This window comes from Phytophthora infestans, genomic scaffold, assembly GCF_000142945.1.
Source record: "Phytophthora infestans T30-4 supercont1.14 genomic scaffold, whole genome shotgun sequence".
Taxonomy (NCBI): Eukaryota; Oomycota; class Peronosporomycetes; order Peronosporales; family Peronosporaceae; genus Phytophthora; species Phytophthora infestans.
The window spans coordinates 1559656-1584956 of NW_003303745.1; the positions used below are offsets into that span (position 1 = coordinate 1559656).

The window sequence follows — 25301 nt, forward strand, 5'->3', positions numbered from 1 at the left end:
CAGTATGACTGCAGATTAGCGTCCAAAGTTGTCCGCCCTCTGATCGGCCCCTGCGATTGGGTAGCGCACCACGCCGTGCACAGGGCGGCGTCTTCCTTGTCCGACCAAGCTTTTCCTCGAGGCATTGTTCGTTTGCAAGTGATCCAACCTCCTATAGATTTCAGTCGCTATGGCGTCCGAAATAGCGACCGAAACCCCCCGGTAGCTAAAAAATTGGCGATAGAGACGCCTGGTGAAACCCCAGTAGTTATCAATTTGAGCTCTTCAGTCGCTATATAGATATAGAGCCCCACCGGTGGAGATGCTCTTAGCGTACCTGCTGTACGGCTCTACCTTACAGTACTGAATGATGCAGACAGCGAGCTGTTGTTTCGCTTTTCGGTAGAAGGCGTGCTGTCGCTAACCGCTGTTTCGCTCTGCCGGAACACGTCGTCACTGGAGATCGTGACAAAGTGCCTCCACGGAAGTTGTGTGCATTTTATTGTATCGTTTAAGCTACCCAAAGAGGTTGTACAACATGATGAAGGCCAACTCAGTCGTATCATTCGCATATGGGTAAGTATGATTTATTGTTTTACTGCTTTTACTTGATTTATATCGCTAACTGTTGTAAAGTGTCATAATTGTACGATAGATACGAAGCTATCATATACTTTCAACGCCGTGTGCGCCGAGCGTATTCAGCGCTATGCTGAAGCTGTCCGCGGTAAAGGTGCGCCGATGGAGTCAGTGCTCGGGTTCATTGACGGCGCTAAGAATTCCGTGTGCCGACCGTCTTCTAGGCCAGGATGTAACGAGAGCCTGCAAAGGCAGGTACATTGAGGACACAAGAGAGTGCATAACTTAAACTACCAGGCAGTAGTTACCCCAGATGGCTTGGCTATTCATTTTTGGAATCCTATCGAAGATCGGAGGCACGACATAACGTTGCTGTACGCGAGCAAATTTGTCGAGTATTTGGAGACAAATAGAGCAATTTTTGGTGGCTACACTAGATATGGCGATCCTGTGTACGGGGTACGCAACTTTATTGTCTCTGATTTCAAGAAGGTGGGATTGTCAAGCAATGAGTAGCAATTCAACTCAAGAATGAGTTCTGCTCGCGAGGCGGTTGAGTGGAAGTTCAAGGAGCTCAAAACACTTTGGGCGTTTATTTATTTTAAGAAATCTCTTCGAGTTCAGCCTAACCCGGTTGGTAAGCACGCTGCTATTAGTATGTTGATGTCAACCTGTCACTGCTACTACTATAGAGACAATTAAATTAGCTCATATGTTGGTTTATCACTACCTACTCTAGCATCATATCTACAGGAACAACAAGCGCAGGAGTAATTGAACTATTTTTGGTTTTGGGCATTAATAATTTCCAATATGCTTTCTGTTACAGCTCTGACGAGCTTCAACACATGTTCCGCTCCTTCTTGACGGACACGTGAAGCCTCTATTTTGTCCTCTTCATGCTCTCGGGCGCGCTGCAACGCCAACTCCTCTCGCTCGGCCGTCTTGTCCGCAATCTCATTCTCTTTTCGGCAGTTAGTAGCCCCTTTAGTTCCACTTCTCTGCGTCGTTTTGATGAGGTGTCCTCTCTGCCAGTGTTTCCATGGTCAAACGTCGTGCAGCCAGCAATGCTTCTTCTTCACGTTGACGTTTCAGACCCTCTGTCGTCTTTGCAGCTGTTGTGCGAGCAGTACACTCATCGATGAGAGCAATAAGCTCGTCTAGCAGCATCACCTTCTCGCTCTCCTCCTCCTCCGAACCACCGGACAGAGTTGCAGCCTCTGCATCATGCTCTCTATGAACCTTAATGAGCTTGCCTAATCGCCCACTAGCTGTCTTACCGCTTAGGTTCTCTCGAGGGAAGCTGTCGTCCGCATCCGATGTCGCCAGAGAGTCCCATCGAGCCAGTATGCTACCTCGTGGCTGAATAAAGGGAGGGTCCCCCAGTGCTTCTCGAAGAAGCGCGAGGTCTTCCTCGTCAGTAAAGTTTCGGCGTCGGCGTTCAGCCATCTTTCCAATGGACGGTGCAGAAGAGGTTTTATTGTGTATAGTACAGTTTTTCTGAAGAAGTAGCTCTCCACATTTCAGATTCATGCGGCCCCAAAAATATCAAATGCTGGTCGCCGTCTAGTCTATGTCTTCAGTGAGGTAAATATAATGTTAAGATGCCTTGCAAAACGTCGAAACTACATGTACTGTCAGACTGTAACTGGTATATTGTACTGGCATTCTGTAGGGGCTTATTTTACTGCTGACGTATTGAAATCGGGTAGCTGTACTGATGTATGCAGCTCCAAACAACCGCGGATTTGCATTGCAGCTGGAAGGCGTTATGCACGCAACTCCAAGATTTCGATCGTATCTGGATGTAAATCGCTCGTGAGCTGTACACAATACCTGGAAATTCGTCTATATGTGCTCTAAATATCAGTAGAGTGCCAGCTCATCGTCATATCCATGCTCTTGAGCGTATCTGCTTTTTTTCTCCTTAATCGTGAATGACCACCGTCAGTATAGCCTAATGGTACCTTGAATGAACTAGCCGTTTAGGAACCAATACCGCCTTTAATTCCGCTCTTGGTTTTAAACGGATGCGGTACGATCTCGAATAACCAATACATTAGGCTCACGTGTCTTTTTGCAGATTACACTGAGCACAAAATGTGAGAGTTCAACCCTTGGGATCACAGCTCAAATAGCTAGGTCAAGGACGCAGCTACTTAAAAAAGAAAAAAATTCTTTTTAAGTTTAGTGCCTGATTGGATTATTGTCTTGACGATAAATTGTCAGACATTCTTCAAAAACATTCTTTTCTCTAGATAGAGACATTTCTAACCAATCCATATACATTCCTAACAAAATTCTCTAACCTGTGAACTTACTGAGAAAACGCTAAAGCGAAATTACAAAATTAGAATTAATGGTCTTCGAGTATGCAGCGCATTCGACAGAGCTCGTCGCGATCTTCATATTCATGGACCACGATATAACGCGATTACGAATCGTGGTCGTCTTAAATCGTCAACAACACTTGTTAAAATATACCTTTTTAAAATTATTTATCCGTTTTTAAAGTCTGTCTTGTCGTTTGAGCTGTGAAAGATGCTTAAACATGCAATTTATTTTACGTTCGCATGGACCTTCTTTTTCGGCTGAAACGAAGTCGTATAGTAAAATCATTTCGTTACAGCAGTAAGATTAAGGACGATCTCACGCTCTCGTTTACCGCTTCTTCTCCACACAGAGATCTTACATTGGTCTCTCCACTTCGCCTTCTGGTAGAAGACGCGATGGTCGCCTCTCCTTCTATTGCCAGATTACGCCCACCTAATACTCAGTCCGTACTTCTGGCATCGTAGTGTCGAGGTTCGCATTTATACAAATTGTTGATTGACTGTGAGCTTGGCAAACACAAACCCGCCTTTTCTCGGCTATTCGGTAAATTTCCTCTATTACAGATAAACTCAAGATGGTATCACTTCATTTTGCTGTTACTCATTTGAGGTCCAACTACTATTTAACCATTTCTTGACATAAGGACGCGTGGTGCGCCTGTTATGTGCTTTTGCAGAAGAAGGGACCGGATTAAGTCCTCAATGAGTCCTTTTGCAAAAGTTCAACTAGACAAACTGCGCGACTCGCAATCATATAGCTTACGTTAATGAGGAAGCTTTCTGATTTTTTAATGTAAGGAGCGATGCGCCACAAGGTGTTATATTCTTCTATCATATTGATTCATCATTTGTTACGAGAAATGATATCAAACAAATACAGTTATTTTTCTTAAGGGCAGTGGGGCGCTCTTTGGGAAATCAATATTTCTGGTGCGTTTAGAATACTTTAGATATGTGTATCACGGAAGGGTTGATTTATGTACACTCTATCATCCCGAAGTTGCTCACGTATACGCCACTAGGACGAAAATAGATGTGGATAAGAGAGGATCTGCACCGTGGTGCAGCCCCGCGACATCAAGAGAGACCCGTCACTCTCGAGGAAGCCTGGTACATGGTACCAGGGGCTCTAAGGGCCATTTACTAGATCACAACGTAGATCATTATAGACTACTTATAGTTTGTATTAGCTTAAGGTTAACCTACTTATAAACGTGCCCAGTCTAAAACTTTCCTTTTGCTGCCTACCTAGTCTCATGTGAGCAAGGACAAGTGAACTGCCGTTCACGAGGAGTTTGCATACCCTTGAAAGTCCAGCTTCCTTAAGCACAAGGTGTTGTGGCGTCGGTCACACTTGGTAGCACTGGTAGTCAATCTGGTTTAAAACCTCGTCCATTTACGACAACGCGGGTAGAACCTCCGAACGTTCAGTCATCGTGAACAGGACCAACTTTCCTTACCTGACCTACTAGCCGTTTGAGCCGATTCGGAAGGTGGCATCTTCCGGATGGAAGCCTCACATAACCTGGCGGCATCAGCACCACGTTTGGCACTTACAAGAAAGGGATCATCACCCATATGCCGAGAAACCAGCAAGCTCCACCGGCGAATAAAAAGCCACCACATCAGAAGCCGTTACGGCTAAAAATGAAACCATGAAGGGAAGGCGAAAGCCTTCCTTTCTGAGCTCGAAAGGCAGTGATCACTATGAGCGAGCGACTTCGCGCTACTTTCGCACTCTCCATCCTTCGCGGTCGTGTGCGTATACGCGCGAAGCGATCACGCCCGGATAATTTACATCCTGGACTCTGTGCTAGTTTCCGTCAATTTCGCCATGCCCTCTACGCTTGAACGCTTGCAAAGCTCTCAGTGGCCACTGTTCCTTTATTAGTACCAGTAACGATTGAGACCCGAAAGATGGGATTGCTCTAGATCATCAGCAGATACGCCAGTTTGTAGTGCGATGATGCTGTGTGACACCGTCTTTAAAGTACTTAAGAATATTAGCCCATCCCTAAAATAAAAAAAGTGTTTTTGAAAATCAGAAAATATTGAGGCACATTTTAAAGAGAAAATTAAGATAAAAAAGATTGATCGTGCGAGTCTTTCAAGAACTAATACCTTCTCTGTCCGGAATACTATAAGTAAGTCGCACTTACTGCAAGTATGATTTTTCTTTTTGATGTGTCGCTATTTTTTCGGACAAGGACTCAGCAAATTTTATTTGAGGTTAGAAACCCCTAGGAAAGAAAGCAATAGATACATGGGGGATTATCATTTCTAGATTTTATCCAATCAAACCTCATTGCTGAAACAATCAGCAGCCACACGAGTAGGCAATGCGAATGCTGCGTCAGCTACCAGCAGCAGGCCTCTCTCGGCGTGCGCCTTTCTCGTTGCTAAGTTCACGATGGCTGTCCACCCTGCCGTGTCCTCCTCCTTCATCCTCTCGAGATCTCAAGGTGTTTAACGCACTTACAGGCGAGTGCGAGCCGTTTCCGCGAGGGACCTCCGTGACCCCAAACATCTTGAAATGGTACGCGTGCGGTCCCACAGTGTACGACAAAGCGCACCTGGGGCACGCTAGAGCCTACGTAAGTCAGGACATTCTCCGGCGAGTAGCAGAACGCACGGGCGGCTACAATGTGCAGCTCGTCATGGGTGTGACGGACGTAGACGACAAGATCATCAAACGTGCAAAGGAGCAGAACGTGAGCTTCCACACACTGGCATGGGAACAAGAGCAGCAGTTCTTCGCCGACATGGCCAGGCTCTACGTCAAGCCCCCCACTGCAATCACTCGAGTCAGTGAACATCTCCCAGAGATCGTAAAGTACATTGAAGAGATCCAACACAAAGGCTTTGCGTATCAAGCAGTAGACGGCTCGGGGGTGTATTTTAACACTCGGCAATTAGGAGACAAATACGGGAAGTTAGATCCTCGACGACAGACACAACGAGACGAGCAATTACAAACGGAAGCCGAGGCAGCAGTCGAGGAGAGCGACGTGGCGGAAGAGGAGGAGAAAGTCAAGAGAGACCCGAGAGACTTTGCACTGTGGAAGGCAGCGAAGGAGCCTGACGAACCGGCGTGGCCCTCTCCGTGGGGTCTGGGGAGACCTGGATGGCACATCGAGTGCTCCGCCATGACGCACCACGTTCTAGGAGACAGGCTGGACGTGCACACGGGAGGCGTGGACCTCCGCTTCCCTCATCATAACAACGAGATCGCACAGTGTGAAGCACACAACCACGGGCCTCAGTGTGGCCATGACGAAAAATGGTGCAATCATTTCGTGCACTTTGGCCACTTGTATATCCGCGGTCGGAAGATGTCCAAGTCGCTGAAAAACTTCATCTCGGTGCGAGATTTCCTGGCCGAGGGACACACAGCGGACCATTTCCGCCTCTTCTGTCTGCAGTTCAAATACCGCGCGAGCTTGGTGTACTCCGAGGACCGTGTGCGTGATGCGGAAGCCACGGCGGGACGTCTCCGAGGGTTTTTCCGCAGTGTCGTGGCCTATGGCAGTGGCCACGATATGTCCAGTAGCAGTCATACAGAGACGCTGGAAACCAAGTCAAAGCGCTGCGAACAAGTGGATTTGGAGCTGCTGGACGCGCTGTTTGAGACTCGCGCGCTGGTTGACGCGGCTCTTCTGGACGATCTCGATACCCCACGCGCGCTGTCTCTCGTCTTGGAGCTCGTATCTCGTGGAAACGCCTACTTGCTGGCCCAACGAGGCGACTTGGGAGCTCCCGACGAGGTGCTGATCTCACTGACAGGCTACGTACTGGAGGTATTGGAGCTCTTTGGACTGGAAGGACTTCACTCTGAGTTCTCAGCGATGCTGCGTCGTCGGTTTACAGCCTTTGGGCACCCAGAAACACAGCGCGAGCTGGATGGCAGGCATGAACTGGTGAGTAGAGACGACCAAGAGGCGTTGATCCGCTCGTTGCTACAGTTCCGAGCGTCAGTGCGAGAGGAAGCGCTGCGAGACCCCAAGCAGCCAGGAAACGCTCGTGTACTCGCCTTGTGTGACGCCTTACGGAACGAGGAACTGCCTCAGCTGGGTATCCAGATCGAGGACCTTGCACCTGGACGCTCCGTCTTCAAGTTGCTCTCGCGTGCAGAGCGTGAGGCAGAGACGGAAGACAAGGCGACGACAGCAGATAATAAGACTCACGCGCTGAAGCAGAAGCAGCAGGAGTTCGAGGCTCTCATGCAGATCTCTCCCTCCCAGTTCTTCCAGAAGGCGCCAGAGTTTGCGGATCGATTCGACACGTTCGATGCCGACGGATTCCCCTCACATGAGGACGGTGCACCTCTCAGCAAGAGCCAAAGCAAGAAACTGGCCAAAAAACTTGCCAAACACGAGAAATCGTACGCCAAGTTTTGGGAATCTAGAAGACAATAACTGACAGAGTACAAGTATGAATCTTGGTATTTTATCTAGGTGTAGAACTGCAGTTATTAAAAAGAAGATACTGTTACTCTTTGTCACCCTTTCGCTATGTATTTTTCTGCTGAGGATGATCTACACCTCGCCGATAAATGAGCGAAAGGAACTTGGTGTATACCGCTCTGATAATCAAAGCGTAGACGCAGCGTCCTTCATAGACTTATTAAATTTTGGATCCTAGAGTGCGTGATGTAATACAGTATTCCGCGCGATTACGTACATGTATAAAGACATCCCAAATAAAGTAGCGCTTACTTCTCGATTAACGTTTCCGAGCACACTTATTGATGACCAATATGGTCGTCACCATAGTCTTCATGCAAAAGTGAATCGAGACCGGCTAAACAACCACCGCTCCGTTTAGAGGTGGAGTTCTTGGTCATCTTAATAAATGATTTTATATTATGTTCTGCTTTGCTAAGATGAGTGAAATGTTCCAATGACATTTGTGCGCGACAAATTAAATTAATTTATTCAAGATACGTTGGGCGCCTCTGCTAGAAGCCTATCTGCGGGGGGGGGGCTTTGGAAGTGCTGTCTTTGCTTCGTGCGTGGAAACTAAAACGCATTTTAACCCTTAATTAATAGCAACAACTGATTTCGTATTTACATTTGATATCCTTTTAAAAATCAGTTAGTTTTTGCTTGTAAACTAAATTAATTAAATTAGAAGTAAACTCGCATTGCAGACAAATTAAAAAAATGAACGCTTTTAAAATGAGCGTCATAGCTGAGTAGTAATAATAGCTATCCAGCAGATTATACTCACTTCCCCTAGTTGCCCTTAGCGCTGGATTACACGAACGGGGCAAATAGGGTGACCTCTGAAGATGGCGCCATTCCTTTGCATGAGTAAGTTATGAATACCCACACCATAATGGTGTGACCGTTGATATCGTTGGCTGTAGTCCTGTCGTACTGTTTACTCAACAGCTAGAGCTGCATCATCACTATAGAAGGGGAAGGCCCATCTTGCTGCAGATGGCTTTTTAAATTGATAGCTGTCCGCACCCTTTCGCGTGTGGTCCGGGGAACTATTATATGAAAATAAGTACGCTATCGTTTTCCCTGTTACGAGAAAGCCAGTACTATTATAGCGTGGATAATCGACAAGGAAACACCGTTCGCGTTTGACGTATATTTAACAGCTTTCATTTTTTTTAACTGAAGTCGTACTGTACAAACAATTGCATCCACGTTTGAACACTGCAGTTGTGAGAACAAAACCATTGGACGAATTTGCGGATTATTCGAGATGGAAAACAACTATGTTTGTGGTACATATAATAACATGTAGATACATTATATCTATCGCATTGCCAAGAGAATTAATACGGTACTACCGGTAGTAGCACGATCGGTTGCTTGTGTCTTTTAAAATCCTGCTATATCAGTTTAGTAGGAGAGAAGCTGTCAAAGTCAAATATGTCGATGAAAGTCGATCCACTATGGCACTGTACCCCTAACACTTCAGGTAGAGAGATGCCAAACGTTCTTCATTTTTTGTAAGCTAGTAAACATGTGTTTGTATGTATCAATGACACCATGCGCCAAGAAACGGACTAAAGCATTCCCCCTCAGAACGATCATTTCCGAATTTACTTGTACTAAACAACGCTCGAGTTCTTCAAACTGCAGCTCCGACCAAAACTATGCGCTCTAGTGTCTTTTTTGCATTGCTCGTGACCATATGGGTCGCGTCCTGTACGAGTTTTTCTAGTGCCGAGAATGTCGCTCCCGTCCACAGCGCACAAAACGAAAATCGTCGTCTCCGCTCGGAGGCGGCCAACACCGAGAACATTGCGAAGATCGCTGGCGGATTTCTCACGAAAGTAAAGGAGAGTGCTGCACTGACAAAGGCTGTCAACGTTATTAAGGCTTCCGACGGAGATGAGATTGCTGTGAGAAAAGCCATCACCAGCTTCGCTACTGCCAAGGATGCAGCCAAGCCGAGTGACACTGAGCTTGCCAAGCTGTCGACTATGATAGCTGAGTCCACAAAGAAAAACCACAAGTCATGGCCTCGCCTACGCAAGTTCGCCATAGTTATGCTCGGCGTTAACGTCGGAGGATTGGCTCTCTACGGTGCGTACAAGCTTGTGACCGATAACAGCTAATCACCGCCAGACTACGATTGAACAAGGACATTTTGAATTGAGCTTTCTCTTTCTATATGTAAGAAAGAAAGCATCATTCTCTATTGACAATTAGAGCTGAGTGCCGAGGTCGTTTACAGTGAAGGAATTTCTGTCGCTTCAATAGCACAACAAACTTTTTTTTGCTTTCGCCAGACCCGACTGGAAAATGTGATTGTATGAGCGCGATAATTGTTAAGCAGGTTTCTACATAAGTGTATGTGGGTGAGTGAGTGAGTGGGTGAGGGGGGGGGGGGGCGAAGATGCATAGTGGAAGTATCTCCAAAAGTAGTTGTACCCGTTTGACGCCAATACAGAATCAAACCTTTAAATCTGACTTACCGTTTAAATGAATGATACTTGGTATACCATTTTTGCGCGAATGGGCATGGTCGAAACCTAAGCTCAGCCTGCGTTATTGAATTGTACAGGGATACAGGCTAAGTTGTTAAAGCGTAGCTGAAACCTGATGAAGAATGCGGTAAATGCACCGGTATTTCCGGAGCGGATTCACATGCTTAACACATATCATTTGACTAAACAAAGACCATGGATATTGAACTTACAGCTACCCGAATTCATGGTTGCTTTCGCCTGCACATCGTAAAGACGTGGTGGTATTTGGAGAAACACATCCAACCCGGCGTGCCGCATAATGCAGTTTATTTTTTTGATAAACATTATGCTACAAAACAGCAATTTAGACTTGAAATAATATGTAAAGAGCGTATTTTTTTTTCTCTCCAGCGGGTTTACAAACTTTAAGATAAGCGCTCTTGGCAAAATGATCTATTTCTGTTAAATAATATAACCCGATCAGTCCTATGGCAAGAGAGTATCCCTCCGTTTTTAGAAAAATGAGACAAACGATTTGACACGCATCAGCAGATTCAACAGGTAACGGCTGGCCAGTCGCCGGCGGGGGAAATTTTTTCTCATTCGAGATTTTGCGCGCCAAGGACACAAGTGGAGACCCAAGATGCTGCGAGGCAAACAAGTTCGTGACGCCGACGTGACATTCGAATGGCGTGAGCTAAGAGACCAAGGCTGGACTAACAAGCGCCTGTCAAGCCGTGGTCTTGACGACAGGCACCGCTACGTCCGGCCCGGATGCAACCTGACGGAGTCGACGTTTTCCTGGGAGAAAGCAGTACTATGGTATTATGCGAGCAGTATGAGACTTTAATTGTAGAGTAATGAATTGGTAACTAACGTTTACATGTTTACATGCGCAGTGCTGCGTACTCGAGCGCGAGCATCCAGCCTGCCTACCCATGCTGATGCTGAGCTAGCGCGCGCTGCTCAAGTTATTTGCGAAACCTATGGCCGCCTATTGGAAGGCATAATTGGCCTAGCTTGCACGACAAAAAAAGGAGTACCCCAAACGTTGAGAGAGAAATACTAAAGGAAATGTATGAAACTGGGAGGCATCAATGCCAAAAACTATTCATGCATTATTCGCCAAACTTTAACATATATTGTCACTGGCAAAAGTTTCAAACATTTCCAGCATAACAGTACCAAAATAATGAAAACAAAATTTATTCAACACTTTATGACTTCAAGACAAGCCTACGAAAGCCTCTGTCTACAGAAAGCAAACTATAGTTTTACTGCATCAATTTCATCTACAATGAATTCGATAGTTGCGAATCTATCGCTAGCGCTTGCGAGGTAAAAACAAAATTATAAACTTCCAAACGAGAAACAACTCGATGAGCCTCTAGGGAGAAAAATAACCCCAACGACGAGCGCCTGCGCACTTACCGCAAATATGATGCGTACGCTACCGATGACACTGTTTTATGTTATTTATGCTTTTAAAAGCTGTAGCCTTTCTTCAAAAATATTTGAAAATTTATAAACCCTCAATAATAATAGCAAGAACAGCTTGAAAATGACTGCAACACCGATATCAACCATTTCATGAAATTGGGAGGCAATTCTATAAGACCTCAGCAGCGAAAAACAAAAACCAAACCACACATTGTGAAGAAATATCCACATATGAAAGAGCAAACCAATGGGAGTTTGACTTACACAAAATATAAAAAGATAAATACGGTGAACAGGTGTATCCTCAAAGGTTTCCTGAGTAGCCAACAACAGAGCGAACAGGTTTTGATCCTTAAAACCAAAGGTTTTCCTGAGGTAGCTTCTACAAATTCGTATAACTAAAACGATAATAGCAAAAACCAAACAGCGAACAGGTTGTGATCGTTAAAATTAAAGGTTTTCCTGAAGTAGCTGCTACAAATTCGTATAGCTAAAACGATAATAACAACAATCACTACGGTGAACAGGTTTAATCCTCTAAGGTTTTCCTGAGTAGCCAAAATAACAGTGAGAACAAGAAATCAGCACAGTCCCTGCCAAAGCAAAACGGTAACAAGATGACAAATCTGACAATGAAAGTCAAAGGAAAAAGATCATCAATTTCAAAACAAGATCTACTTCTTGTAAATGTTCATGTACGAACAGGACTGTTATAAACAGCCACCTGTGGTACATGTACATTAAATACTATCCGAAAGACAGAGCATCATACACATTCGAGGCTGTTGAAGTAAGCATCTCCGATGTGATGATGACTATCTCGTGGAATATAATTGTGCTATTTCATAGAGAGAAATCGTATATAACTGGACTGTGGTGGAGAGTAACTCCCCTCCAGAACACCAGACTCTATAATTCATCACTTCTCCTTATAACACAAGCGTCTTCTCCTTCTACACTCAAGACTTCCTCTCCACTATGGCCGCCTAGACCACTCTACTTTTGTCCTCACTCCATACTGTACTGCCCTAACAACTCTGCGCAAATCATCCCTCCAACACAGGCGAGCGGATGCGAGGTCGCGTAGCCGCAGAAAGCCCGCGCGGGCTGCCGCAAAGCAGGAAGGCGGGCCCAGTGCCGAGCTTTCCTGCGTGTCGAGCATCTCACTCTACAGGGAAGAGAATCTTTTCATCGCAGGAGCGTTATATTAGCGACTGCATTTGCGACGCGCAGCGGAGCAAATCTTAACGATGCTGCCATCCGATGCTGCATCTGTATCTTGGGATTGTAACAACTACAGTACTGCACCCCGTTTTCGCGGGGGTAGACCATATAGAATTTGCAAATAAATCCGATTGTAGCTGACAAACAATAGTTCATTTGGATTTTGGAGCATCACATCCGGAAGTATATCAAAGGTCAAAGAGCGTGAAAACGGGGTGCAGTACTGTATAGAATGGACAAACATTCCCTACGGGGGATGCTATGCCTACGTACAGCGTCTGTTCCAGAATAAGCCTAAACGAAAGGCTGAATTCTTGCCAATCTTCCGTAAATCATCAAAAAATTACGGTTCTATGAGCTCACTTTATCTTGAATGAGAGTGACTTTTAATTAATACATGAATTATCACAAAATGTGTTACTTGGGATTTGTAACCCGACTGAAATAGGGAGGAGAGGGTGAAAGCCGATACGCACGGCGACACGAATCCGCCTATGGTTTAAGATCCGTGGCGAGCTTAAACTCAGGACCAAGCCAGGCTAAACTTCGCTCGGAGGAAGGTCTGGGTTTGGGTTTATTAATAGGAGGGTGATAGAATTCACGCCTACTCCCCCTCTTTTTGAGATTTGCAGACTCATGACACCCATTACTCATCTTGTGGCAATACATGAAGTCTCTGCCTATCGTGAATACCCCACCGGCTACATGTTAATCCAGCAATTATAATCTCGTTTTGCCAAAATGGCTTCAAAGCACATTATTAATAGTTTTTGTTTTAGCTCTGTAGCAGTGCTACTATTAATAGCACTGCTATAATTGTGCATTTCAATGCTTTTCACTTAGCCTAACAAATATAATAGATGTCGTTTTATTAAATCGAGGTTTATAAAATGTACACATCGATCTAGCTAGACTGGCTGCTACGGCAGTCAAATCGACCGATCAACCACCAAATCCACATCGATATCCTGTAAATCGACCCATTTTGCCGTAGTGAAATGATTATTAGATCACAGATAAAACAAATCGATGCTTGCCTCTTCCCATCTCATTTTTACGCGTGGTTTTATGCTCCGACCATGCTCGATCTAGGCTTTAAAACGGATGGACATTCCATCTGCAAAGCACAAATAATAGCACCGGCTAAAACCGTATCCAAGTTGGATTCAATCTTCGAATTCCCCGACTCACTGTCAGACTGACAGTGTAGTCACAGACGGGGCACTCTTAACTCAAATTCAGAGGCAAAGTAAAAATATTATTTAAATATGTTTCAGCAGATATGGCCGGGTATGCAATATTCGAACTTTGTTGACAGTATGGCGCTCGTTATTATTGAATACATGGTACATGTATCTGGGAATCCCAGTCACTGGGAGTCCGAAAAAATGAGCATAACTATGTTCTGTACACACAGGTTATATACGGAGGGGACCGAGAAGCCGCACATTTGACAATTTACCCGAAGTCCTAAGCCCCCGGCCAAAGTCTCAAAGTGCATGTATTTCCTACCCGTCTTCCGTATGCGCACCATCGTCTTCACAACATTGGTCGTGGCCATGTTCGTGTACAACACCAGCTTCACCTCTGCCGAGAACGTCGCGCTCAATAAAAGTGGTGAATGGGGGTCGCCGTCTCCGTTCTGAGGTCGCTAACCCAGACAAAGTTGCCGTGAACGTCGCAACATTTGTATCGAAACTGAAGAAGAATGATGTTCCTAAGATCGATGCTGCATTTGCAACAGAGCTCCAGAAGAGCAAAGGCCGACTACCTGAGAACGTTGCTACGTTTGCCTCGAAACTCACAGCAAAACTGCAGAAGAATAAACAGGCATCCGAAAAACTTGCTCGATTTACCACGGTGCGGCGACATGATAATTTGAAAGAAGACTACACTTCGTTGATTTTCCCAGTCGCCAAGGATGGAGCTGCTGGTGTAGGATAATGCGTCCTAAGACACGTCCTAAACTGTCCTATTTGTCCTAAATTTTACAGGGAGATTTTGGAGATGTGTCCTAATAAGCGACTAATCCTTCGTTACAGAATATTATAATTTGTGTCCTCCAGATTGTCCTAAACCTCAAATAATAACTTTTTCCGGACTATCTACGTAAATTTACGTAAGAGTTACTTAAAACTCACATTGGCTTTACTTATTGTCCTGGGGCACACCAACCATTTCTGAATCTCCCAAGCATCATGGACCGTCGCGGCTACTCCTTCTGCAGCTAGGGCGCTCGTCTATCTGGCCTCTGCTGCCACCTGCGGAAGCAATGTCTTGTCCGCTCTGCTCACGAGCGCGAACGTTTAACAGTGCGGAACGAACCACTGAGATCCCGGACCAGGCCACCATTGACAAGATGTGCGCCTCGACTGCCTGCAACACCCTGCTCGCTGACGTGAAGGCCATGAACCTGGAGGAGTGCCAACTGCCGGTCGGTGTCAGTTCCAACCTGAAGGCCGACCTGGTAGTCTACGTGCCGTTCAACTGCTCATCGACGTCGACTCCAAGCCCGGACTCGCCTGCCACAAACGCACCTGTTGTCGACACCCCGACGACGCCAGACAACTCGACGAACCAGGCCGAGCACACTGCCGCGCTAACCAAGACCCCCATCGCTTGCTAACCGCGTCTTCGGATCGACTTGCAGCCAAGTAGCCCTTGCGAGTACTTTGCTGCTTTTTGAGCCCCCCCCCCCCCTATATCGTTACGTTCTGATTATTAACCGTCGTTTGCTATGTGTATGTTGAAGTCGCTCATCCGTTATTAGCGGCTATTATGACCTTCAATGACCGTCATCCTTTGAAACGCTTTAAAAATATTGTCACAAACTTTGAAGTAGAAAAGTTTCGTTGAGGTGCTTTTCGCGCACAACAAAGAGTCGGCTGCTCTTGGAGAGAGGGGCGTTAAGATGATTATTGTTTCTAGCTAGGCCAGTTGAGGATGTTTTGAGGACAGTACATGTTGGGCTTGGTGTTGTCCTAATAGGACAGTGGTCTGAGTTGCAGTCTGTCCTAATAGGACAGCTGAGTGTCCAGTTGTCGAGTGTCCTATTAGGACACGCGGACCCTGGCTTGTTTCGTCCTAAAACTCATTGTGTTGTCCTAAATATCGGTTTGTTTATGAGCCGAATTGCTAGTTTTTTATCCCAGGTTTTAGGACAATAGGACACTTTAGGACTCCTAGTAGGACGCATTCTCTCCTACCGAGCTGCTGTCAGAGACTACCTCAAGCGTCTCAGTGGCGCCCTCGATAATACCAGAGCGGATCCTAACAGAGTGGCAGAGTTATTGCGCCTTCAAAAAGAGGCCAAAATATTGTATCAAGCGGCAAAGAGAACCCCGTAGTCATTACCTTGCTTCCAAGCAGCAGCGCCAATATAGGGGTAGCTGTGGAATGTCGATGTTTCGAGCTTTTACAAATCTACACTGGCGAGCTCCGGACGATCTCATTTTTCTGGTGGGATGCTTTACTTTTAAGAGCATTAGACTACTGTAGTATCTTTCTGAGGAAATATCCCAATAAGTGGCACTTGGCCCCGACGTTGTTTTTCTCCGTAGACATTCTACCCGTTGCACAGGATTCAAAGTCCAGTTATTAATAGGCTCAGGCACATTCAGGTGTGGAGCTAGTGGGCAGCGTGTTGCTTTTTCGTTTTTGGGTTGGAAAGGGCATCGGAGCCATGTCATCGTCAATGTACTACTGTACCAGTGTTGGCAAAAGCCCTAACTTTACGCCAAAAGGTAAAAGCCTGGCTGGCTGAAAGTTTAAAACCGCAGGCTGAAAGGCTGAAACGATGTTTTTTCAGCCGTAAGATTTAATGACGTATTCCCTAAGTACGATGTATTTTATTCGTCTGAATTCGAAGCAGCTGCAGCTCATGTTTCGCCAAGAATGCCGCACGTGTGTACACTAAGCCCGGGTTAATAAGGATACGAGGACGCGGAGCAGTTATTTAAGTACAGGCCGGTGGAACGTCGCCTGTAGCCATCGGAGAGTTCGGCTATCGACCGAATCAATTTCATCTACCTGCGGTTTTATTATCTCAAGAATTCTGGTGGCTATGTTGAGTGTATTAGCTCGTGGAGAAGCTGACGGTGCTCGTCCAGTAGTGTGCAATAAAAGTCCTGGTTTGAACCCCTTCTGCGGGACAATGCTCATGTCTGAAGACACTTCCAGGCTCGCACCTTGACTGTCACGTTCGTGGTACTTTAAAATGTCAGTGAGTTCTGGTGGCTTTGTTGAGTGTATGAGCTCATGGAGAAATCAAAGCTGTTCCTTTACGACTGGAGCATTCGGGCAGCGAATGCGGAGCTGGAAGGATGTAGCATTTGAAAGCGAGCGGAGCCCGACGTGGAGAACGATAGTGTACAAATAAGTGCTCAATTAGACTTCAAAGCCTGTACACTGGCACGCCCATTTCCCTACTGCTCACCAAAAACCTGTTTATCGGCGTGGGTTGGCTCCAACGGTAAAAACTGTGTTGAGAAGAAGGCTGCGTTTGGTGTGTTAAGATGCATTCACCATCCTCAAGGTCTATCAATTACAGGAACTCAATAAAGAACACCACTCTGCAATATTACTAGGGACTGGAGACTTTTCTAAGATCACAACGTGACACGCTGGGTAAATGTCGGGATTTGAGCGAGGTGGGGAAGGCGTCGCGTAGAAGACGCTGAACCTGAATGACCGCGGCATCCAATGAGCGATATGGATAGATGACGTTGATGCAGGACTGGTGATATCCATAATCATGCCAAGCATAACTCGGATAAGTGCTTCTACGAGAGCCACACGTACAACCGTGTAGTGCTGGACAGCGGCATCAACACCAACTCCTTACGTTTAACTAGCAGGTCTGAGGTTGGTCATCTGAGAATCTGAGAGTGACTAAGACACTGCCCGATTCTGGGCACGTACGCAACCGCCTCCCTCCTCCTCCATGTTCTGAAGACAGCGTAGCAGTGCTGGCAAAAATCTTCACGACGTCAGCGACGACTTTGACTGGAGCCGGCAGCGCCTTGATCCCCGTGGCGGCAGCGAAAGTTTTAAAAAGGTAGTGGTGGAGCAGATGGGCGACTTCAACTCACGAACTGGGGATTGAACTTGGAATGGTTTAACAGCGCTATCGAGTATGTGACGCGCGTGTGATGTCATCTGATACAATCGTCACCGGAGGAAATGTCATACCCATTGTTGGTGGAAGCCGTTGGTCTTGCTTGAGTTTACGTGTCCTGGGGGTTTCGATGTAAATTAAATGTCTGTGTTCAGTTTTAGATCGATGAGAAAGCCTGGCGCGCTGTTCAAGGTTGCAGGTGCGCGGGAACTACCGTTGATCTCCTTCGCCACGAACTCGCAGATGTCAACGTGCGTTTCCTGGTGTATCTCAACGACATGTTGCTATCCCGATCCGCTGAATCTTCGATCACTCTCTCTGTCTATCTGAAAAAATACTTTGACGGCCGCTGACGTGTTACGATGTGAAGCAAAGACCAACGTCGTTCCAAACGTCATGGACACGCTCATGGATTTCCTCTCGATAAAGCTCCCTGCTTCTCCTACCGTCTTCTGTGTATGTGCTTGCTGCTGCTCAGAGCACATTAACGACGTCGCCATGGATTGGCTCGACCGATGGCCATGCGGCGCCGTCGTGCGAATTTCGTCCAGCTTTGTGAAGTAGTTTCTGGGTGTCCAAGACACGGCTCTACATAGGGGCGTAAGTTTGCACCTGACTAACCGAGCAAGGACTAGTTTTTGACGGAGCGCATACAAATATGTGACGTCCGTGAGAACGGATTAGCTACGATATCCACAAGGGAAATGCGGCCTTTTGACGACAGATCTCCTGGCTGGATACCCACGCCGGCCGAGGTGGCTGTGTATGCAGGTGGACCTCAAGCAAGCGATGGTCTAACTGTTCGAGAAGCAATCGTCCACCGACTAATTGTTGGAGCACTTGAGAAGAAAGAAGGCAGAAACCAATATGCAGCAGGGGAACGCGTCACTCACGGCGATGCGGCCCACGACCGCTACCACCTACGCTCAGGTACAATTACGGTGATTTAACCGCCTTTCTAAGTCTTACTGGAATCGACAACGTGATCAAAGCCTGGTTGATCTTGGCGGAAAAGGTGTACAATGATCACAAGTTGGCGTTCAAAAGCAGCGTGGGAGGCTTTGTTGGTCGTTTTGAACCCTTTAGAGACGAGTGTCATCCTGAACATTGTATCATTGTTTGCTGGCCTTGGGTTCACCGCCGCGAAGATGGCGTTCAAGAGCGTGTGTGCTTCCTTGAGAACCTCTTTGAGTACTTTTAAAAGAAGTTGGGGTGGAAGAGCAGCTTGGGCAAGTAACTGATGACGAGGAGTGACATTGGCTAATAAAAAGACGGGATATTTTAATTGAATTATGGATGAAGTTATCCGAAGATTGCGGTCAGTGTTGCTTTTAAGCTTCGGATTTCAGTGAGTGTTGTCTGGCGAGGAAAGGTCTGCAGGTTCTCTTTTGGAAAAGGTGTTCTGTTCGGCTCTGGAATTGCTTCGAGCTCGTTAACTTCTGCTTCCGCGCTGAGTGCGTCAGCTGCAGTGTACTCATCGTTGATTTCATCATCTTCGAATACCTCGTCAAGGAAGTCTCCCTAGAGTCTCAATGTCTTCGTCCCGTCGGATAAGTCACCTGGATCCTCCAAGTTGTCATCGCCTTCAATAGGAGTCTGGACTCACATCGACGCCTCCATTGGTGGAGTCACCAGCCGCCGTTCGTCAGTGTCCTCGTACACAAATTTCCGCTCATCGGGAGCCACGATGCGCTTCAAGAAGACATCATTGTTTGGGCCCTTCTGTGCTCTTTGGCGGACATGCTTGGCTATGATTTCTGTGTTCAACACTTTCGACACTTTCATCCGGTTGCGCTTTGCGGTATGGATAAGACCTAAGTCGCTGAATAAACGATCGCACGTTGCCGTGTTGACGGCAAGAGAGAGAGCTTTCGGTGCCAGATCTGGCAGCTTGCTGGAGGGGTGTTCATCAGCCAAGTACTGCCAGTATTCATACGGAGACTCAATGAGCTCGTCAGCGGCTGTAAAAGTCAAAAGCCCTTTCATCCAGCGATACATGTCTCGACGAAGCTGCTCGATCTCCTCGCTGATCAAGCGCCGGTAGTAATAGACCGCAAACTTGCAAAGCACGCCAACGCCGGATACAGATGTGACCGGGAGCTTCCGGGCTTCGACAGCGTAACGTGGATGGAGCGCGTAGCCTAACATTATGAGCGGCTACTCGCACTTCTTCCATCGCTGTTCGACACAGGCAACGAGCTCTTCACGGTGCTGTGGAGCCTGTTTAAAGCCTAGGTATATGGCGCCAAACGACTGGATCACATCCCCGACCGTGTTTCGATCACGCTGCAGTCTATACGACGCCAACGACAGTGGAGCGATGACACGCTCCGCTCTTTTCAAGTCTTGCCAGAAATAATCCCGTAGGACCACACTGAGTGCAGTTGGAAACTCATCGTCTCCATGAGACTGTTTTGTCAGCATCTGCAGTGCCGACTGCACACGGAGCAAGGATGCAAAACACGCCTGCATCGAGTTCCAGCGGATTATGCAGAGGGAGCACAGACTCAAACGATTCCCATACATTTTTACCATAAGATCCCGTGCGCGCTTAAGCCACTTGCTTGAAGATCCATTGAGCGCGCTGACAGCAGCAGAAGCCTCCGAGTAATCTGCGAAAATGACGTCTTCAATACTTGTTTGACGAGATTGTTCATGTCGTGCGCAAAGGAGAAGAGAAACCCAATCTTTGGCCATCGAAGCACGAGAACATCACGTGCTCGCTTACACTGACCGGCATCATCAGTCACCATTCCACCAACATTCCAACCCTCCGTTTGGGCTTGGATAAGATCATCTTCGAGCTTCCACGATTGCTAGGCCATCATGACGATCTCTCGCGTTTGGAAGGGCGTAAGTTAGCGAATTGCCGAATAGCGTCAATAAGCATCCCGTTAAAGGTGGCCGGATTTTCAGGTCAATCTTAAAAGATGGTCATGTGTCAAATTCCGCTTAGGTCATGTGACCTATAAGGGATAGATCACGAGTACTGTACATGTATTTTAATTTGTATCGTATTTTACTTAAGTACTTCTACTACGCCACCATTAGCGAAGAAAATGCTTAGACGACCGCTAATTCATCACCATCGTAGTCGAAAGAGTAGTCTGGCTCGACAACTGCTTCCTCATTCTCCCTGACTTCTTCTTCTGTCTCCGAGCTCATTTCACTTGTACATGATTCGGAATCCTGCGCAGCCGTGCCACTCTGCTCGTTTTCATCCTCGCTCTCGTCTGAATCAACAATGTCGCTGAGGCGTGGGAGCTGCGGAGCTCGTGGCAACTGGAATCTTGTCCGCTGAGGCAGTCTTGCTAATCCTGACTGGACTGCTACGCGTTGGGCCACATATTCACGAGCCATATTTTCAAGTGTGCTGACGAAGCGAGTCATGGCAGGATGTGGAGCTTTAATTCGTGCGTTCAGGTGACGATGAAATCTCTCAAGATGGTTGTTAGTACGACTAACAATGTCGCGCCTCATGCCGTACACATTCCAGTATGCCGGCGGAAACATGTCGAGCAAGGTCCTTTGAAAGTACCGCCAAAATTTACGCCATTTATTTGTAGAGTAGCTCACTTGTTTGACATCACATGTTATTTTTATCTTGTTCTTGACCCAAACGATTCCTTAAACATCGATTTTGCTAGGGTCTATAACAGTTAGAACGTCAAAGACGTTCGGCGCCATCGCTAACTTGGCCTCAACTCGTGGTACCTTGTATTCCTTCAGCTTTCGGCGGCACGCCTGCTTGAAATGGAACAAGCAGCCAATTATACGGACCTCCGGAAAGAAGTCTCGAATCGCACTGATAAGTGCGCTCTTAAAGTCACACATGACTTCTTTAGGAGTGAGTTTCCGGCCAACACAATCCTCGGTGCAGCGTAGCAGCTTAATATAGATTTCCTTCTGCATGGACGTAGTAAGGGTGAAGATAGCTGGAACGTATAGCTCAGTTGAAGGATCATAAACCATTATTGTGGCGCACTGCTTGTATCTAGTAGAGGCACAGCGAAACGTGCCATCTACAAACCATGACAGGTTTTCGAAACGCAACAAATTGCGTAGTTCAGGGTGAGCCCATGCTATGACACGATCAACGCCAGCAAATTCTTTTTGAGCTTTGATATTGTCATGCCAAGCGTACTGAAACTGGAAAAACCCTTGCATCGACCCCCTCACTTTTGACATTGGAGGGAGTTCAACGGAGCGATTGCGGTTACCACTGGATTGTTTTCCGCGAGCATACCTCACGCGGTTTTCGACTGCGCTCTTCGCTACACCCCTAACTGGAGGTCCTGGCTGCATGTAATATTTCTCCATAACGTGAAACCATATATCACCCTGAGTCATATTTGTTTCAACTGCTAGCTGATCAACATCCTGCAACATAGCCTCGCTAACATCTGCGCAGAGGTTAGCACCCGGTAAGCCGACTCCATCTCGTAATGCTGGATTGGAACGGCATGTATGAGGTACGAGACCACTAAAATCAAAGGATGCTGTTCCGGCCATATATAGAAAGCTTGCCTTGCACTTTTTGCAATACGAGCTGCACCGATACGAGATCTTGACCCCTGTTATGCTGGCCCGAGTATACGCGTAGCCCTGATAGTACACTTTGGTACTACCATCGCGTGTTCTCGACACTGAAAGACTTCGTGAGGCTGTCGCTGTGGTACAGTGCATCATGGCTGCGCCATCCTCTGCGCTCCTCAAGCAAGTCAGAAGAGAAAGTGATGAACGCGTTGTGGACAATGCTACTGCGGATTCTGCCGTTGGGCAGAATCCGCAGTAGCATTGTCCGCAACGCGTACTGGGGTAGATCGTGTCGCTTCAGTAGGAGGGCCAATGACGGGTGTTTCCCCTGCGATACGATTATGCGCTGAGGCCGCGTGTGATGGCATGTTGCCGGTCCCGAGCGCGAGGATGTCGGGGAGTATTTGGGCATCGGGCTCATTTGAGTGGATTTGCTGGGACCGGGTGTTTCGTCCAGACATAGGAGAAAAACGAGCTCGTTCAGGTCGGGTCGAGCGCGAGACGACCTGTTGATGGGAGGCGGACGAGTCGTTTTAGCTCTACGCCGAGGCATTCGTATTGTTGGGTATGCAGAAGGAGAAGTAGGTGGAGGAGAAGAACCGGTTGTTGTGCCGATGCAAAATGCTTTGTGGTGAGGAACGATGCGAATGGGAAGCGCTGCGTTGGTTTCATAATTACGATTAAAAAATTGCGAATGCGAAGCGTTGCGTTAGTTTCATAAGATTGAGAAATCTCCGACACGGTGGTTTTGTAACTACATGCATTCTTCCATATGTGACCAGTTAGCATTGGTAACGTGACCAAATTGTAACTTCCGTGACCTTTTTGCACTTCCAGACCGTGACCAAGTGCTCGGATTGACCAAGTTTTACTTCTTCGCCGTTAAATGATCCTTGCACACGCTTTACCACACATCGGTCAGGGGGTTAGCACGGCCGCCACTATTCTGCTGCTCCCGCAGACCACTGGCATTCTTCTTGTAGCAAAGTCTAGCGTGATCGTCAAGTAGTCGTTCACCAAGTGCACGAAGAGACGGCAAAATGCTCGTGATACCAGGACACAACAAGTCCAAGAAGTAGCGCGTAGACAGTTGCTCTATAAACCGGTCCGATAAGTGGTTATCTGCATGTAGCTCCACAAGCGCAGTCAAGTTCCGCCATGTCTCCTCCGTTGTGAATTGGCGAGGTGGCGTTTCTTGAAGAATCCAATCGCCCTACTGGCTTCTTATGGCAATTCGACAGCTCGAGAGCCCTGGCAGCGCGCTTAGCATGTGGCTGCATGTCTCATTCACCATCGATGCCCTCTGAGTATCTTGCGCGTTTGTGACCGACAGCTGAGGATGGCGGTAGCGAACGGGATCGGGTAATGCGCTTGCGGCTGGGTTCGTCATCTTCGAGGCTGCTGTCATTGCAATGCGATTCGCGTAGACGCTTGGAACCGACTGAAGCAAATGGTGGTGTTGCCCCAACCAACTGTTCATGTGCCTAACGATAGTGACGGCAACCTTTGAGGTGGTTGCGGTAGTTCCGTGACCTAGCTTGAAAAAGACCTGGAGGATCGTTCCGTGAGCCCTTTGAGTACGCCCTGCTGCAGTGCTTGCACACGCACATTTTGCAGCCTCCTTTGGCAGGCGTAATCTCATCGAGCTCGATGAAGTGGTTGCGCTCAGGGACAGACGGCCTTCCTGGACGATTCATTCTTCCTCGTGCTTATCTTTGCGGAGTAAGGCTAAGACTGGTAGGATTGGAGCTGTTGTTTGATTGTTTTAATGTTTAAGCCTTCTCGGGTAAACCGCCGCCTACCAGACTTTATAAATAATGGTAACCTCTAAAACAATTTAAGCCACTGTCTTTAGGCAAACAACTTGGCGTAATTGTCAAAACCCCTGATTTAAACCCATTTTTGGCCAAGCCTCGCAGGCCCCGTGTGCCAAAACTGGTACTACGTGTACTCTTAAAAAGAATCAAAAGTTTAATTTAACCTCCTTTAATGTGGTCCACTTTTGGTCTTTAATTAGACAAAACAATGATATTAATCATACGATTGGCTGAAAGAAATGAGTTTTCCATGTGGCAGCGAAATCAGTCCAAAAAACTACTACTCTGTTCCATCTCAAATCTAACGCAACGAGCGACCGCACAAAAATAAATGATATCACTGGCTATTATTAGACTAAGAATAGAGATTTGCTATTCTCTAAATTGTGGCTGACAGCTACATAATACGTGTCAGCTGTGCAGATAAGCATGATGTGCTGCCGTCTGATCGCTCTAGCGGCAGCAGCCAAAGCGCACAACATCGCTATCAAATACCAGCCAGCGAAGTCGCCCGATATGAACGTACTCGACTTGGGTCTGTTTAACTTGCTATAGTCGGTTCAATACCGCACATAAACGTACAAGATCGATGCTTTAATTGCGGCAGCTGAAAAAGCTTACTGTGATCTTCCTAGTAAGACTATAAATGAGTGCTTGTTGACAGCACAAAAAAAAATACCAGAATCTGTCATTGCCTGTGGGGGAGAAAATACATACAACCCCCCCCCGAGCTTCGGAGCACCACATTCGCAACTGAGTGCTTCCAGCCTCTTTGCCTTGTGATCCTTTGATATTCAAAAAGGGCCAGGAGACACTTTAAAAAAATGAAGGCGCCACCTACTCAAAATTAGTATCTTTTATTTTATAATGAACTGTTTTTTACACACCTTGTTTTATTTATTTTCACCTTTGCGAGATCTAAAATTTGTTGGATTGTAAATAAATAGATGTAATTGGTCAAAGGCACTTGCTATTTAGCCCGACTGGTGTGGAAGAGACAGGCTAATGGTGCACGACGGTACCCGACCAGTACCGACCATGCCCGACACAAATAGAGTCAGATGATCAATATCCGAAAGTGAAGACTTCGTCTTTTGAGCGCGCAAGTGCGGCCGACACTATGCATGACGAACTTTATTGAGGAGATCTCAGTGGGCTGGTAAGGGCAGAATCAAAACCAACTTGTTGAAGAAGTTAGCTAAAGACACAAATTCATGTATCTGTAGCGCAGATACTGTAACTCCTTCCTGGTCAACATGCACAGGACCTTGGGCACTAGCAAACATCTCAAACACTAGCAGACCATACTGTACATACCACAGTGTATGAATCTACTTGAGCCCCTA

The 25301-nt window shown here is 46.8% G+C and overlaps 5 protein-coding genes and 1 pseudogene across 5 annotated transcripts; 4 read left to right on the forward strand and 2 right to left on the reverse strand.

The window, feature by feature from the left end:
- Nucleotides 1-4598: 4598 nt before the first annotated feature.
- PITG_09234 (cysteinyl-tRNA synthetase, putative) lies at nucleotides 4599-7306 on the forward strand (the record flags this gene model as incomplete). The annotated part of the gene is made up of 2 exons (XM_002903477.1): nucleotides 4599-4701; nucleotides 5373-7306. 2 exons carry the CDS (start codon nucleotides 4599-4601, stop codon nucleotides 7304-7306), a joined length of 2037 nt encoding a protein of 678 aa, XP_002903523.1.
- Nucleotides 7307-9003: 1697 nt separating this feature from the next.
- Nucleotides 9004-9468, forward strand: PITG_22884 (secreted RxLR effector peptide protein, putative; the record flags this gene model as incomplete). The annotated part of the gene is made up of 1 exon (XM_002903478.1): nucleotides 9004-9468. One exon carries the CDS (start codon nucleotides 9004-9006, stop codon nucleotides 9466-9468), a length of 465 nt encoding a protein of 154 aa, XP_002903524.1.
- Nucleotides 9469-10437: 969 nt separating this feature from the next.
- PITG_09235 (uncharacterized protein) lies at nucleotides 10438-10932 on the forward strand (the record flags this gene model as incomplete). Its single annotated transcript, XM_002903479.1, has 2 exons — nucleotides 10438-10644; nucleotides 10722-10932. 2 exons carry the CDS (start codon nucleotides 10466-10468, stop codon nucleotides 10765-10767), a joined length of 225 nt encoding a protein of 74 aa, XP_002903525.1.
- Nucleotides 10933-14748: 3816 nt separating this feature from the next.
- On the forward strand, nucleotides 14749-15106 carry PITG_22885 (annotated as a pseudogene; the record flags this gene model as incomplete).
- Nucleotides 15107-19759: 4653 nt separating this feature from the next.
- Nucleotides 19760-20137, reverse strand: PITG_09236 (uncharacterized protein; the record flags this gene model as incomplete). Its single annotated transcript, XM_002903480.1, has 2 exons — nucleotides 19760-19833; nucleotides 19888-20137. 2 exons carry the CDS (start codon nucleotides 20135-20137, stop codon nucleotides 19760-19762), a joined length of 324 nt encoding a protein of 107 aa, XP_002903526.1.
- Nucleotides 20138-22226: 2089 nt separating this feature from the next.
- On the reverse strand, nucleotides 22227-23835 carry PITG_09237 (uncharacterized protein; the record flags this gene model as incomplete). The annotated part of the gene is made up of 4 exons (XM_002903481.1): nucleotides 22227-22644; nucleotides 23047-23233; nucleotides 23430-23539; nucleotides 23747-23835. The coding sequence occupies 4 exons, from the start codon at nucleotides 23833-23835 to the stop codon at nucleotides 22227-22229; spliced, it is 804 nt and encodes a 267-aa protein (XP_002903527.1).
- Between the last annotated feature and the right edge of the window lie 1466 nt (nucleotides 23836-25301).